The sequence below is a fragment of the Doryrhamphus excisus genome, chromosome 16, assembly GCF_030265055.1.
Source record: "Doryrhamphus excisus isolate RoL2022-K1 chromosome 16, RoL_Dexc_1.0, whole genome shotgun sequence".
Taxonomy (NCBI): Eukaryota; Metazoa; Chordata; class Actinopteri; order Syngnathiformes; family Syngnathidae; genus Doryrhamphus; species Doryrhamphus excisus.
In genome coordinates, this window is record NC_080481.1 from 6,022,327 (window position 1) to 6,037,651 (window position 15,325).

General features: G+C 41.0%; 1 protein-coding gene across 1 annotated transcript; it reads right to left on the reverse strand.

The window, feature by feature from the left end:
- Window positions 1–398: 398 nt before the first annotated feature.
- On the reverse strand, window positions 399–9,116 carry nsfl1c (NSFL1 (p97) cofactor (p47)). The gene is made up of 9 exons (XM_058051156.1): window positions 8,948–9,116; window positions 7,042–7,145; window positions 6,815–6,892; window positions 6,026–6,191; window positions 5,855–5,953; window positions 4,949–5,058; window positions 4,741–4,878; window positions 4,419–4,589; window positions 399–1,060 (listed from the first exon to the last, which is right to left on the reverse strand). The coding sequence occupies exons 1-9, from the start codon at window positions 9,047–9,049 to the stop codon at window positions 898–900; spliced, it is 1,131 nt and encodes a 376-aa protein (XP_057907139.1). The 5' UTR covers window positions 9,050–9,116; the 3' UTR covers window positions 399–897.
- Between the last annotated feature and the right edge of the window lie 6,209 nt (window positions 9,117–15,325).

Genomic DNA, 15,325 nt, shown 5'->3' on the forward strand with positions numbered 1-15,325 from the left:
GTGAGTGTAACTGGTTGTTTGTCTATGTGCCCTGCCCATCCATGGCAAGGACAGCTTTGCATGAATAGTAAATAGTATTAGCAGACCCAGAAAGATCCAAAACACACCAGCAAAGCATACCTTATATCTAATTGAACCTTATATCTAAGGTGAAAGAAAACGGTTAAAAATACTGTGGGAGATGTTGCGTTCAAGGACCATCCAACAAAGTCAGACCAGTCGCCAGCAAAACTGGAGGATTTCTAACTACATATAAAATGGGACTTTTTAAATAAAATGGCCTTACTTTGCAAAATGAACATCCACGTACATGTTTACAAAATGTTTTTTTTGCACCTGAACGTCTGCTGCAGTCGGGTGCTTGGGGATATGCTGTGCTCTTTAAATGCTTTAGGAATGACACTTGTGTACAACTGGCTTCTTTATTATAATGTGAGATCCATGTCTACATCAACAAACATAAGCGTAGAATCGTATCGAATAGTTGTGTTTTACGAGCGCGCACCGGCCTCCTCACACATTGATCATTTATTCCCTAAAGGTCCAAACGGGTTCCCTTGTGGCCCCAGGATGCAGAGAGGATGTCCACCACCTATCTTTATAATCTATTACATATTGTATGGTTAGCCACTAATCATTCATCATGATCAGTCGGTCAAGAAAACAATAATGCAAAAATGAAGCTGGGATCATCCCGACTGCACCGGAAACCCATCTGATCCATCTTCAGATGAACAAAACTCATGGAGGACTTCTTGTGCTGTCACCAGAGAAAAAGGGAATGATGTGGGGTACAAGCGGACGTGTCTTGGACCACCGTCATCATTCACTGCAAAAACACCCGGATCAATCAGAAATGAAGAGGTCCCAACACAAGTCCGTGACTCCAGGGGGTCCTCATTGTAGCCGCTGCACGATGACGGCGTTGAGGAGGTTGGCCTGCTGCAGTGTCTGGCTCTCGTCCGACAGCTCCTTGTTGGGGAAGGTGGTCATCAGGACAAACTCCCGGGCAGCCATGGCAGGCCGGGCTGCCACCACGAATTGCCGCAGGTCTGACACCCTGGTAATGACACGACAGGAGAGATTTGATGCAAAGCGAATTTAAGTTTCTGAAGGATAACGTCTTCTTTGGATGAAGTGTATCCACTGTCTTCCCGTTAGGCACCATAGCGCTGCCATTTCAACTTAATGTAGTACTGTAGAGCAGTGTTTTTCAACCTTTTTTGAGCCACGGCACGTTTTTTACATTGGAAAAATCTTGTGGCACACCACTAACCAAAAATGTTACAAAATGTCACCACGACCTCACACGTGCATCAAAAAGTCTATCGGAGGAACAAGGTAGGTGTTGCCACACGAACCAATATTACATTGCTCTGCCAGTCTTTACACCACAGACACTTGACAGTAGCCATGTTTACATGACAAGTTTTCTCTTTCCAAATGACCTTTCGGGGAAACAATGGTATCCATGCAAAGGAATAATCCAATCTCTTTTCTACATGCACCGTGAAAATCAAACAGAATAGTCAATAAGGCATGCCCAGTAAAACGTAATCAACATCACATGATACCGGCTTCCCCAAGTTTTTCTTTCACTTGTTGGAATAACTCCGTATTGCCAGTTTTTCGTCTGTCCAGTCTTGAAATTTAGTTTGGATCAAAAACAAACTTTGCTTAGTCCAGTGCCGATTGCTGGCCTCCATTTTTAAAACTGAAGAACGTCTGGATCTGCGTGTTACGTCATATCTGAGCATGCGCTGAAAGAACGCACCCGGGATAAATTTAAACAGGAAAAGATCAAATTCAATCTTGCTAATATTTTATAATTAAACTCAAGACATGTTTTATATAGATATATATTTTCTTTTTTAATAAAACTGGACTTGTGAATAAAGTATAGAAGGGTTTAGATTCTGTTTCAGAGATGGCGGCAATGCACACGAAAGCTGCTTGCCAACCGCCAATAAACAACAGAAGAAGAAAAACACCATGAAGAAGAAGGCACCATGACAAATTTCCGTTTGAGCGGGTACAAGATACCTGAATTGGATTGGGGAAAGGAATATTCCATCCCTGTTCAATTCTTTCCGTTTGAGCAAATATACCAAATGCAATTGGAATATTTGGGTCCATAAATTCATGGCTATTGACATAATATTTGCAAATGATGATTAATCAATGTTAACTATAAAAAATGATATTGGATAATTCCTCACAGCACACCTGACGGTTTCTCAAGGTACACTAGTGTGCTGCGGCACAGTGGTTGAAAATCACTGGTGTATAGTACTGCAGCTAGTTGTGCCCAAAAGTTTACAACCTCTGCAGATTTTTTTGCCTTTTCTCAGAAAATAAAACAAAACAAAAACCTTTCTGTCACTCATGGTGAGTGGTTATTTTACTCTTTTTAAAATCATGACGACAACAGAGGCTTCAAAAATGACCCTAGCCAAAAGTTTACACAACAGCTTGAAGTCTTTTGTGGAAGTTGTGGATGAGGATCTTCATTTTCTCGGATGGTAAAACTGCCCATTCTTCTTGGCAAAAAGCCTCCAGGTCCTAGAAATTCTTGGGCTGTCTTGCATGAACTGAACAATGACATGGAGGTCAGGAGACGGAGATGGTCGGTTTAAACCCTTGGCTTTCTTCTGCTGGAGTCAATGGCAGGTCCAAGAATGTCCAAGAACGTCCAAGAACGTCCTATGTGCAGCTTCTGGGCTGATGAGTGTAGATTTTCTTCCAGTATTTTCTGATAACATTCTGCATTCAACCTTCCATCAATTTTGACCCATTTTCCTGTGCCTTTGTAGCTCACAAAACATCACTCCAAATGACTTTGTTCCAGAAGTTGAGGCTTGTCTCTTTGTTGTCTGGCATAGGCTAAGCGGGATATTTTGTGGTATTTGCATAGAAGTGGCTCTCTTCTGGCGACCCGCCCATGCTGCCCATGTTTCTTCAAGTGTGTCATTATTGTGGATCTGGAAACATCCACTCCAATTTTTTCTGAAAGTCCTGTATTTCAGCTGAAGTTATCTGAGGGTTTTTCTTTGCATCTCAAACTATTCCTGAGATTCCTTGCAGTTGGTGCAGAAGTTTTAGTTGGTTTGCCTGACCATGGTTTTGTTTCAACAGAATCCCTCTCTCTCCACTTCTTGATTTGAGTTCCAACACTGCTTACTGGCCTCTTCAATTCCTTGGATATCTTTTTATATCCTTTTCCTGTTTTATACGCTTGGGTTACCTTGTTTCGCAAGTCCTTTGACAATTCTTTTGCTTTCCCCATGTCACAGAAACTAGAAACTTCAACGCAGCTCTAAACCTTTCTACACACACATTGATTCCAAGCCCATACATCACAGGTCACCTTTAGGGACCATTCAAACCCATTTGTGTCAACTTGGGTTCATGTTATCAGGCCAAAACCACCAGGGTGTGTAAACTTTTGGACAGGGTCTTTTTTTGAAGTTTCTGTTGTCACTATGATTTAAAAAGTATTTTCTCCAATAAATGTCTTCACACAACCACTAACCATGAGTGACAGAAAGGTTTTTGTTTTATCATTCATATTTTCTGAGAAAAGGCCAACAAATCTTAAATTCTGCAGGTGTGTAAACTTTTGGGCACAACTGTATGTGTTTTGACAAGGATCCAAAAACACTCTAGTACAGCGGAACGGCGCCAGGACGATCACAGGAGTGAAACATGCATGAGTCGCTTAAGAATTTCTTGTGTCCGACCTTGTAGGATGATGGTTACAAATTCATGCCAGTATGAGCAAAGTGTTTAAAGTGTATGGTGAGGGCTTTTACAGCTGTAAAACATACAGTCATGGAAAACATGATTGTTTCTTCAATTTATTGATCCATTTGAATGGCTGGTACAACTAAAGGTACATTTGATCGGACAGATATAATGATCAGAACAAAAACAGCTCCTAAGAGTTTCATTCAAGAGCTGACATCTAGCAACTTCCATGCTTTTCTTCTTCATAACTAAAATGACTTTAGTTCTTCCATCAATAGTTATAGCAGTGTACTGCCAAAAACATGGAGATTATGTGATATTTGTCCAAACAATGCTACTTTCAGTTGTACCAGTACCAGGCATTCAAATAAGCGAGAAATAAGGCTGGTCTCATGGTTTTTTACATGACCGTACGCCTCTCTCGTGGTGTGGGAACGCCATGGGATCCGCCAGGAGGAGAGGGAAGTCAGGGCTTCCCCGTCTTTAGGTTGCTGCCCCCAGCTCATAAGCGGTAGAAAATTAATGGATATTTTTGTATCCATTACTTGAGTGTATTGTTTGCATTTATTCATTTGATCATTTTTAGTGATGCATGTCTCCTCCAATTATTAGCGATCTTCATCCAAAGAGGGAAAGTAACCTTTACGGCATTGGGGGTTGGGTTGAGTCACCTGTGGCTATGGTTGAACTTGTGAACCAGCCTGCCGCCGTCCGCCAGTCGGATCTGAATGTTTGTGAGGGGCTGAGAGGTGTCCAGGCTCACACTGGCACTGGCCTGGGCTTCGTTGGCCGCCTGGTCCTGCTGAGAGGTGGCGGGAGCTGAGACCAACTCCGGGGTGGCACTGGGAGAGAGAGAGGGTTATTTTATTCAACTTAGCAGAGAAATATGGCCATTTTAAATGAATCACTGGAGGTGCAGGGTTTGAGGTTGGAACCCAGCTTCCTCCACCCCTTTCACTGCGGGTGTGTCCTTGAGCAAGACGCTTGGCTCACCTTCCCAGTTTCTGTCCCTCCCCTCCAAAGGCTTTGAAGGCCAACTTGGGCTTGCTGAAGTCCTCGTCCCTGTGGTCCTCCATGTCCAGGTTGACCTGCCCCCCACGAGAACGCTGCCTAAGCTCTAAGGGAATCTCCCTGCAGTGGAAAACCAAAATAATCATCATCGTGATAGAGGTGATGGAATAGCTGGCGGGGGAATAATTACCCCCTGCGGATGGCCTCGAGGAAGTGAGCGTTGCCAGGGTCGTTGTAGTTTCTCAGCTCGCCGTCGTCCAGACTGAAGCCTGTCTTCCACAGCTTCAACACCACATGTACCTAACACAGACACACTTAGCTGTCAGCGTGTCAGAAGGTGTGATGGAAGAAGGATGTATGATAACCAAAGACGTAGTAACTGGATGTAATTATGATGCTGTCTGGACTTTGAGAGGCGCCAGCGGAGATGAAATATTCAAATCCAATTTCATATGAACAACCTAAGAATGACGTTTATTTTGTAGTTCTAAAAGGTCTTTTTTACTCTCCTATGAGGTTCTGAAGTATTTTTGGGTTGGTTTGCTGCTAACATTTAAAATCAACTTTATTTCATGTTGCTCTGTGGTGCTTTTGGTATGGCGATAGGATTATATTTGACTTTGTCTACATTTATTTCAAGGAGACAATGAACTATTATATTTTAGCGGCTATTTTTCTGTACGTTTTTTTTAATGAAACTTCACACTTCTCACAGAATATAGTATATCATGTATGGATATTCAACAGCCATTCTGTTCATCATTTTCATGGACACAATTTTTAGGCACAGCCAAGGCATCAAAGTTGTGTTCATGAGTGAGGGAAGGTGGGAACGTGAAGTCGACAGGCGGATCATTGCAGTCATGCGGTCGCCGTACCAGACCGTCATGGTGAAGAGTGAGCTGAGCCAGAGGGCAAAGCTCTCAATTTCTATTGAGAGACATTTAAAAAGTACTTTTCCTTGAACAGTTTTCATTTATTTCCAAAAGTAAACCCTATATATCACAGAAATGTGTGATTTTATTTTTGTAAAGTTGAATTTTCTATGTGAAGTCTAATTTTGTGATGGAAGTATTTGATGGGTGGAACAACTCACGTCCTGTTGTCCTGTGCTGGCGTCACGTCTCCCGCCAGAAACATATGCGGACTCCTCTTCAGGAGCTGCTCCCAGCCTATATCCACCCCCATCGAAGGCCTGAGAGGAGCAGACAGAACGTCAGGGCGGTATTTCATTCAAAGCACAGATAATGGTGTTCTCTCCTCTTACTTTAGCTTTGCTGGATTCCCCTGGGCCCCTCCCACTGCGGTCCAGGGGCACAGCTCCGTGCTCCTTGGCTCCTTTAAACAGATCCTCCACCACCTCATTGGGACTCTTCTTCTTAGGAGGCCCCACAATTTGCTGCCCGCTGCGCTCAGATCCCCCCGCAAAAAACCTGGACATGTGGGTATCACCGTGGCGTTACGATCACCGATGTGCATGCGTGGTTCTCACTAACTTAATTTAGACACAAAATAACCATAACCAAGAAAGTATTCCATCGTGTAAAGTATTCCACACACACACAGCCTCTCCCCACTGGGACAGAGACTGAATGACTAACAGGAGGGTTCACTCCCTCCATTCATTCATTCTGCTATAGAACCAACACTGTGTTGAGACACATGCACAGAGTGAACTCTTGTGTCAGGCAGCCCGTTTGGTGGAGAGAGGAGGAAAACAAACATGCAAGCACATGTCAATATATCCAGATATCAAAACTTATTTTTAGCATGATATCACAAACAAGCATTATCGTTCATATCGATACAGACCAGAGGACTCTTGTTTCAACATGGCGCTGCCCGGGTGGCAGCTCGATAAAGTACCTCCATTATTTCCGCCATGTTTATTTTTATTTTTAAGTGTGCACATTCATTCTCAGCTCCGTTGTTTACACTTAGGACAAGGCTGTAGCGGTGAGCCACACGCCTCCTTCCGTACGCTGACCAAACGGGGATCCCCGCGGAGATAGGGAGGAGAAGAGGCTGCACAAGTCTGTGGGATGATCCATCTTACCTCTGACCTTCCTCCTCGTCACTTTCATCTTCAGCCTCGTGCATGAAGTCCCTGAAGGACGTCACTCTGTGCTGAGAGCTGATGAAGGAAACAAACATCACATTCCGTTCTCATGCAAAAAGGTACTCCATCATGTAGTATCAGGAACATGAATGTATGAAATGTATTTATCAACATTGGAAAAAGCTCCTCCCAGAACTGACCCATTATTTTAAATTGCATTATACCTTGGACCGGTAGATCTGGACACAGAGGAGCCGCCTTCAGGTTGAGGCAGAGTCACAATGTCGTCATCATCAGGTCCGTCCTCAAAGAAACTACCAAGAGCAAGCTGTCCAACACGGAAGAAGAGATTAGCGGTCAAATGAATACACATGGAAGTTATTCCCTTCGAGAGACTCGATGCAACTCGCTCCAAATAGCAAAAAGTATGACACCACCAATCGCAGCAGCAGTCCCCAGCATCTTACCTATAGAACACATTGCACCGAATAAATCCCAACTACAATGAAAATGCATGAAAATGGTGGTTACATTTGTGTTGAAACCAAATAAAACAAACGGTGCTCATGGCTGTCACACCAGGGGTGGCCAAAGTGCAGGCCGGGGGCCAGTCTAATAATATTATATAACAAGAAAAAAAAGAATAATATCATTTTAGTAGCACAGAGGCAAAATATTAAAGAAAGGCATTTCATAAAATTATAACAAAATAAAAACCAAAACGAAGTTGTAATTTTTGCACAATGAAAATTGAAATAGTTGGGAGAAAGTTTTGACAAGAATATAGAGAAATAATTGTTGTAATTTAAAAGGGAAAAGGGTGCAATTTTATGAGAAAAAAAATTCTCTTTTTCGTAGCATAAAAAAAGGCTTTAAATTGTAATATTATGAAATACAATTATTTTAATTTTTTGAAAAATTTGTTTGCAGACAACGTTATAAGAATACAATCAAAATATTATGGTAAAAAAGTCAGAATACGAGTAGACATTTTACAAGAAGAAAGTTGAAATAGTTGAGGAGAAAAAAAACAGCAGCAATGAAAAGGAAGCTGCCATTTTATTAAATCAACCTACTACGTCAAATTCTAACAAAAAAGGTTGCAGCTTTTCCACAATAAACTATTAATATTAGGAGGAAAAATAATGTTATTTTAGTAGTTTGCACTAGGTGGCCCTCACTGCTATACACACACTGTCAGGTACACACGTATTATACATATATATATACACCAGGTATACACATGATATATGTCATGTCAGGTATACATGTACTATACATGTCAGGTATATGTGTCTGGTATACACATATATGCCAGGTATACACATGATGTACTTGTCAGGTGTACTACACGTGTCAGGTATACACGTTAGAGAAACACATAGGTATACACATACTACACATGTACGTAGCACATGCACAAAAGCAGTCTCAGAGAAGTGAGCGTCATTGTATGCTTGATGTAGTATACATTCGATCTTAGCTCATGTACTCGTAGCTAAACTTTGCGAAATCGCTATCACTGGCGGACACCAAACATAACTCAGGAGGAAGACGTGAGATATAAACAATTCCCAACGTTGTTGCTATGCCTAACTGTGACTCTGCCTAGCAACAAGTGGGCAAACATGGCGTCATTTTGCTGTAAAGTTTGAATCATTGACAACAAATTTTTGTGTGTTGTCTGCTCACTTCTTAGCGCGGGACATTTGTGTACAAAATACTGCGAGTGAAGAGTGTTTCTTTTCATTTTTAAGCAGCTTTTTGTTTCATGCCATCGGGACATGAAATGCTGTCATGATTGGAAGCTCATGTTCAAAGTAGCAAGGCGGCATCGGGCTCACGGCTACAGCTAGCTAGGCGCCCCGTCCATCATTCAACGCGTATGTGTGTTTTCCAAATAAGGTGCCACATTGTGTCAGCCGTTCTTGTCAACATCGACATCTCTGCCCTTTGGTCCGCCCATAGCAAAGGGAGTTCTCGGCTATTGTCAGCCAGTGACTTGCATAAATTGCCGGCAACACATGCTAACGATAGCCGGGCAGGCTAACTGATTGGCGGTGCTGTGTGTGAGCTAATACCTCCACATCCCCGCAAATACCGCCGACTCACAGGCGACACAAGCAGTACCTGCAAATTCCAACTAGTGGACTCTAAGAAAAAGCGGGCCCTCTCCTCGTCGACGCCAGTAACGTTGATAAAGTCCCGCACAGACTCCTCTTGGCTCGCCATTTTGCTTTGCTCAACTTCACCTTCCGCCTGGGAAACAAAGCAGTGAACGTTGGTTCCTAGTTGGGCCCAATCACAACAGCGACAAAGACGAAACTAAATAAACACTCCGGACCACTCAGTCTCAATAAATACATTATGAAGTGTAAATCTTTAATCTTTGTCATGTCATACCAATCGCCAAATTTCGTTGTGTTTTTTTGTTGCGATTTACTGTGCTGCAGGTTTACGACTCACCACAAGATGGCATCTTGTGGTGAGTCTATGCTTGTTCTCAACTGTCATGTCATCATAAAGGCCTCTTTTTTTCTGAACCTCTTTGATCAAAGGCTTGTGGTAGTTATGTTATTGTTCCGAACGCTCCTAAATTGCTAAAATGCTTCTAAAAGTGTTATGATGATATGAAGCTAGTGCTGCATGTAATCATTGCTATTATTCATCACACATTATGGGGGACACCTTATGTTTTACATCATCTTTTCACAAAATACTTACCTAAAAATAGTATTTGACTACATTATGACTGTATTTTAGGTTTATCCCATATGAAATGAATCCACTTTTGCTCCAATGGAGTTTACATTTTTATTCGGTCCAAGGCGCCAACACATCCAGCATTTATTTGGGGCACAGCGTCTATCAGAGCGGAAAAAATGCTAGACTAAAATAGAAGCATAAACAAGCAGAAATGAACTGGGGGGGGGGGGTGCGTTAAAATGAGAAGAAGCAGTTAACACTGTTTCGCCTTTCGACATTTCTTCTAGCTTGAGGGCGCACGTGATGAGGCAATAACGCCTACTTCCATGTCAATGAGGCAATCACAGCAGGCAGCTTGAGAGGAAGAGAGGAAATAGGCTTTTAATTACACAAAAAGTAAAAAAAAAAAAAAAGTGTGTGAAGAACTGTCATTAGGTTCAAATGTTAGCCGTGTAAAAAAGTAATAGATGGGGGTGGGATACAATAAGCTTAGCTTCTTCCTACTCCTTTTGGACATGTGGAACTGTGAATTGATTATGTGATGTATTCAATTGTAACCTGATTAATGTTCAAATTACCATTACCAAAACACTGTTAGCATGTTTAGCATGTTCGAATGTGAGCAGTGTGAAAACACTGTTAGCTGTGTTATAACACTGCTAGCGTATGTTATAATGTTGGCTCTGTGAAAACAATGTTAGCATGTTCAAATGTTAACAGTGTAAAAACAATGTTAGCATGTTAGAATGTCAGCCAATCCAAAGATTGCTGTGGCCGGTGAGGATGAGGATGTGAGCAAGGCTTTAGGGTGTGAAGAGGAAAAGGGAAAAGGAGGAAGAGGCGTATTATCTCCTTCCTGTCCTACTGGAGCCCCACGACGAGTTTGTGTCCTTTATCACTGGTGCCAGATCTCCATGGTAGCAGACACTTCCCTGATAGCAGCGTCACACCAATGCTTGGCGTTTTTTGCCCATCAAAGACTTTGCTGGCTTTTTCTGTCTTTCGGATTTTCTCTCCCAACAGCCTGGCCGGATTTTTCACCACATACTTCAAGTGACCCAGTTCTGGATCAACAATGCAGCAGATTATTGGTTTTACGGCTTGGATGCAGGGGCAGGATCCAATTGTGGGTTTAGGTTATGTTTGTGGTTGAGGGTGTTTCAAAGGTTTATAGCTTCCAGGATGTGCATCCTAAATATTGGTGGTACAAAATGAAGTAGAATATGCTAATTTCCCGTTTGGGTCTGGCTGTTTTCGTCGTTTATGCAAAGCTCCTTGCAGAGAAGCTCTTAATATGCAAGAAAGCAAATTCTAAAAATATCCCTTGCTTCACAGCGACAGAAGGAAACAAAAAGTATCTTTTTTTTAGAACAAGATTGGTGTATTTGTTATATTGGCTTCACATTAGCATGCTAACAACATGTGACCATGAAAATGAGCAGCAAGCAGTCATCTGTGTAAGGTGGGATGCCCCTGGGGGCACAGAGCTCTTCATCAAAGGCTGCTAAAAGAGTAAACGTAAAACACTCTCGTCTTTGTGTGTGTGTGTTTTGGGGGGGGGGGGGGGGTTACAGCTACATGAGACACTCCAGACAAGCTCCAAGGCCTTTTCAGACCTTTGAAGTAGGCCATCGTGACACAAAACAACACAAATACACTGTCTTTACGTAATACCACATGACATTCCGCCGCATGCCTCCTAGACACACACACACACTCCTCTCATCTGTATTTGATTGGTGCTGATGGAGACAGAGGAGGGTCGCCGTGGTAACAACAGCCGGGGGGCAGGATGCCCCACATCCCGCAACACAATGTAAGTACAACATAAGTATGGTTAGTAGAAACGTATGTAAACACTGAGTGCTGTCATGTAAGGTGTTGACATGCTAACATTAGCATAGCAACAGTTTAGCCATTTCCATGAGTAGCATTAGCTTCGTAACATTTTTTGACACTTTCATCAATATTAACATAGGAAGACACTTAGCTCTGACCTTGCATGCTAACGTTTTAGCCATTTTTATAAATACAAGCTTATATAAACACTGCTACCATGCAAAGTGTTGCCATGCTAATGCTACCATTTTTTTGCCATTTTTATAAGTATGAACATACACAAACATTTTGCTCTACCATGCTAGATGTTGGATGCTAACATTTTATCCATTCTCACAAGTAGAACTTATATAAATTCTTCATGCTGTCATGCAGTGTTGGGATGCTAATGTTAGCACAGGAGCATTTTTAGCCATTTTTTTTAGTATTAACACCGGCACACACTTAGCGCTATCATGCTAGGTTTTGCATCTAGCAACAGTTTAGCCATTTTCTTGAGTAGAAACTTATAAAACACTTATAAACACTTCGTGCTACCATATTAGCATATGTTAACGCTACCATATTTAGCCATTTTCATAAGTATGAACATATGCAGATACTTAGGTCTACCATGCTAGATGTTGGATGCAAAAATTTTAGCCATTCTCACAAGTAGAAACTCACACACTTGATGCTGCCATGCAGTGTTGGCATGCTAATGTTAGCGTGTAGCAGATTTAGCCATTTTCTTGCAAACACTTAGTGCTATCATGCTATGTTTTGTATGGCTTTGCACAGCCACATTTGAGCCAGTTTCATGAGTTGAAACTTATGTAAACACTTAGTGCTACCATGTTAGGTGTTAGAATGTTTGCTCAAGCATTTCAACCATAGCATAGTAGTACATTTTCATATTTTCAAGTATTAACAAATGTAGACACTTGCTCTGGCATGGTAAATGTTGCATGCTAACGTTTTATCCATTTCCATAAGTACAAACACTTTGTGCTACCATGTTAGGTGTTAGCATGTTAACGCTACCATTTTTTGACATTTTCACAAGTATGAATATAAGCAGTCACTTAGCTTTACCATGCTAGATGTTGGATGCTAACATCCAAGCCGTTTTCATAAGTAGAAACATTAGGATAGTAGCATTTTTTATAAGTAGTAACATATAAAGATACTTATCTCTGCCATGCTAAATGTTGCATGCTAACGTTCTAGACATTCTAGAGTGACTGATATAAGCTTATATAAACACTTAGTGCTGTTATGCGTTGGCATGTTAGCATTGGCATAGTGGCATTGTCTTTAGTATTGACACTGGCAGACACTTAGCGTGATCATGCTAGGTTTTGCATAATGTGTCATCACGCCGCTCCGCTCGCTTCATCTTCTCTCCAAAAGAGAAGCTGGCTCCCAGGCAGGAAGCTAAGTAGGTCGCCACCACAAGACAATGTTAGGAGGAAGGAGGGTGAGGGCAACATCGTGCAATATTAACACCAAAAACCATCAAACTCCACATTTTTTGTTACTAGTAAAAAAAAATGCAAACATTCTATCATATAGCTCATGAACTAATACAAAATATAATAACATAAACATGAGCTATTAATGAATTTATACAAATAATTGAAATACATATGCCAATAATATTAATTAATAAAAAGTATTGATTTGGCTATACTAATAATATAAATTCAGCAATTAATCATGCAATAAAAAATATTTAAATAAGTATACTAATACTACCCTACTAATTAGTAGGGTAATTAAAATGAGTGAAAAATAAATAAATAAAAAAATAGATATAGGTAAGCCAATAATAGCAAATGAATGAGCAGTTTTACTAGATTGTAGTTTTATTCAAGGATGAGTAGTTTTACTAGATTGTAGTTTTATTCAAGGATGAGTAGTTTTACTAGATTGTAGTTTTATTCAAGGATGAGTAGTTTTACTAGATTGTAGTTTTATTCAAGGATGAGTAGTTTTACTAAATTGTAGTTTTATTCAAGGATGAGTAGTTTTACTAGATTGTAGTTTTATTCAAGGATGAGTAGTTTTACTAGATTGTAGTTTTATTCAAGGATGAGTAGTTTTACTAAATTGTAGTTTTATTCAAGGATGAGTAGTTTTACTAGATTGTAGTTTTATTCAAGGATGAGTAATTTTACTTGTTTGTAGTTTTATTCAAGGATGAGTAGTTTTACTAGATTGTAGTTTTATTCAAGGATGAGTAGTTTTACTAGATTGTAGTTTATTCAAGGATGAGTAATTTTACTAGATTGTAGTTTTATTCAAGGATGAATAGTTTTACTAGATTATGCCTTTGTTACAGGATGTGTGGTTTTACTTTATTATAGTTGCGTTAAATGGGGTTCCCCCAATTCTCGTCACCATTGACACCCACCCACCCGAACATTAGCTTAGTTGCATGCAAAGCTAATAGCTTAGCGCTCAGCTTTTATTTTGGTGAGGTGATGTCCCTGAAGCCTCGCAGTTAGCGTTGGAACAAAGCTATGCGGGGAAAAAAGGCAGCTCATTTGCGTAGATGCCATCTTGTGTGCACACGTGAGCAGGAAACATCTTGCACGTCTCCATTAAGGCTGAAGCCAGCATGTCTAAACTTATGAAATATGCAACACACACACACACGTTCATGTGCACACAAATACTGAATAAATGATACATGTTGTACTTGTACAACTTGTACCCAAATCCAAGTGTGCAGCCATGAAGTCTGCAGTGTGTGTTTGTGGTCTTGGGCACGGAACTAAACGCTCTCTGGTTGCGTGCTGGAGTGGAAAACGAAGAGGAAGCTCACGTGGCTTCCGAGCGAGAAAGATTGAACATCTCTCCTTGCCTCATCTTTCCCCAAATACACCACAAAGTAAAACGCGCTTTACTTGCCTACGACAAATATCCACCATCAACTAATCTGGTAGGCAACCGTCACTTTTAGCATTTAGCATGCTAACACCTTTTCTCTGCTTTTCAAGATGTCGTGTTGTGAGCCCAAACCAGGTGTTAAACGTCCTCCAGTCCCTGATGGTATCAGCTTGGAGACAGTTCAAGTGGAAAGGATATTATTATTATTATTATTATTAAGGATATTATTCAACCCCAGAAGTCGGCTTGACTCAAAGAGTTCTAAGAGTTCAAAGAGTGTTTGCTTTAATTAGTACGAAATTTGGTACACACTTTTACGGACCGGCAAGCACATGTATCTCAAATTTAAGCAAGATTGCTTAAAAAACATGGCTGCCATGAAGCAAGACGTGGGCCGGACTTAGCAACTCGTTGTCCATGAACCACAGAGCATTTGTCTGGTGATGGTAACACTTTGTGGACATCTCTACAAGTTATTTCTGTATTCTGGGGTGCTGATGGTTGGGATGCGGCTTGCTCATGTGGCGTTAAATTACGGCCAATTAGAGATGCTAAACCAAGCAACACACACAAACAGTCGACAAAAACAGACATGCGTATCGGACACCTCTTGGGGCTTGCATGAAAAATTGATGTCACCATGCACGTCGCACTCTTTGCTGCTAAATCTTTCATTAGCATTCGCATTCTTTTCACGTTATGTTGCTAAGTGGGACAGGAAGCCCACCTCCGCTACTTCCTGTCTGACTGGTACCAGTCACTTTCTCATATAATAATATATAATATAATAAATAACATGATAAAGTGTCCTCATACTTTTGTGAGGCACTTTGTATTGTACCAGTCAAAAGTTTAGAGACATCTTCTCATAGAATAACATTGTCCCAATACTTTTGACAAGTATGGTACCACTCAAAGGTTTAGAAACACCTTCACATAACATGATAAAGTGTCCCCATACTTTTGGCAGGAAGTTTGCACAGTACCAGTCAAAGGTTTAAAGTCACTTTCTCATATAATTATATGATTAAGTGTCCGCATACTTTTGATATGTTGTGACCGATTCTTCCTGTTTGATAACAAGGAAGC

What these genes read in the sequence shown, in the direction of transcription:
- nsfl1c (XM_058051156.1), bottom strand. Translation starts at nt 9,049, where the DNA reads ATGGCGAGCCAAGAGGAGTCTGTGCGGGACTTTATCAACGTTACTGGC. An exon ending in GACGAGGAGGAAGGTCAGAG is followed by an intron (nt 6,192 to 6,814) that starts GTAAGATGGATC and finishes CCACATGTCCAG; the next exon opens with GTTTTTTGCGGGGGGATCTG. An exon ending in AAGTTCAACCATAGCCACAG is followed by an intron (nt 1,061 to 4,418) that starts GTGACTCAACCC and finishes TGTCATTACCAG; the next exon opens with GGTGTCAGACCTGCGGCAAT.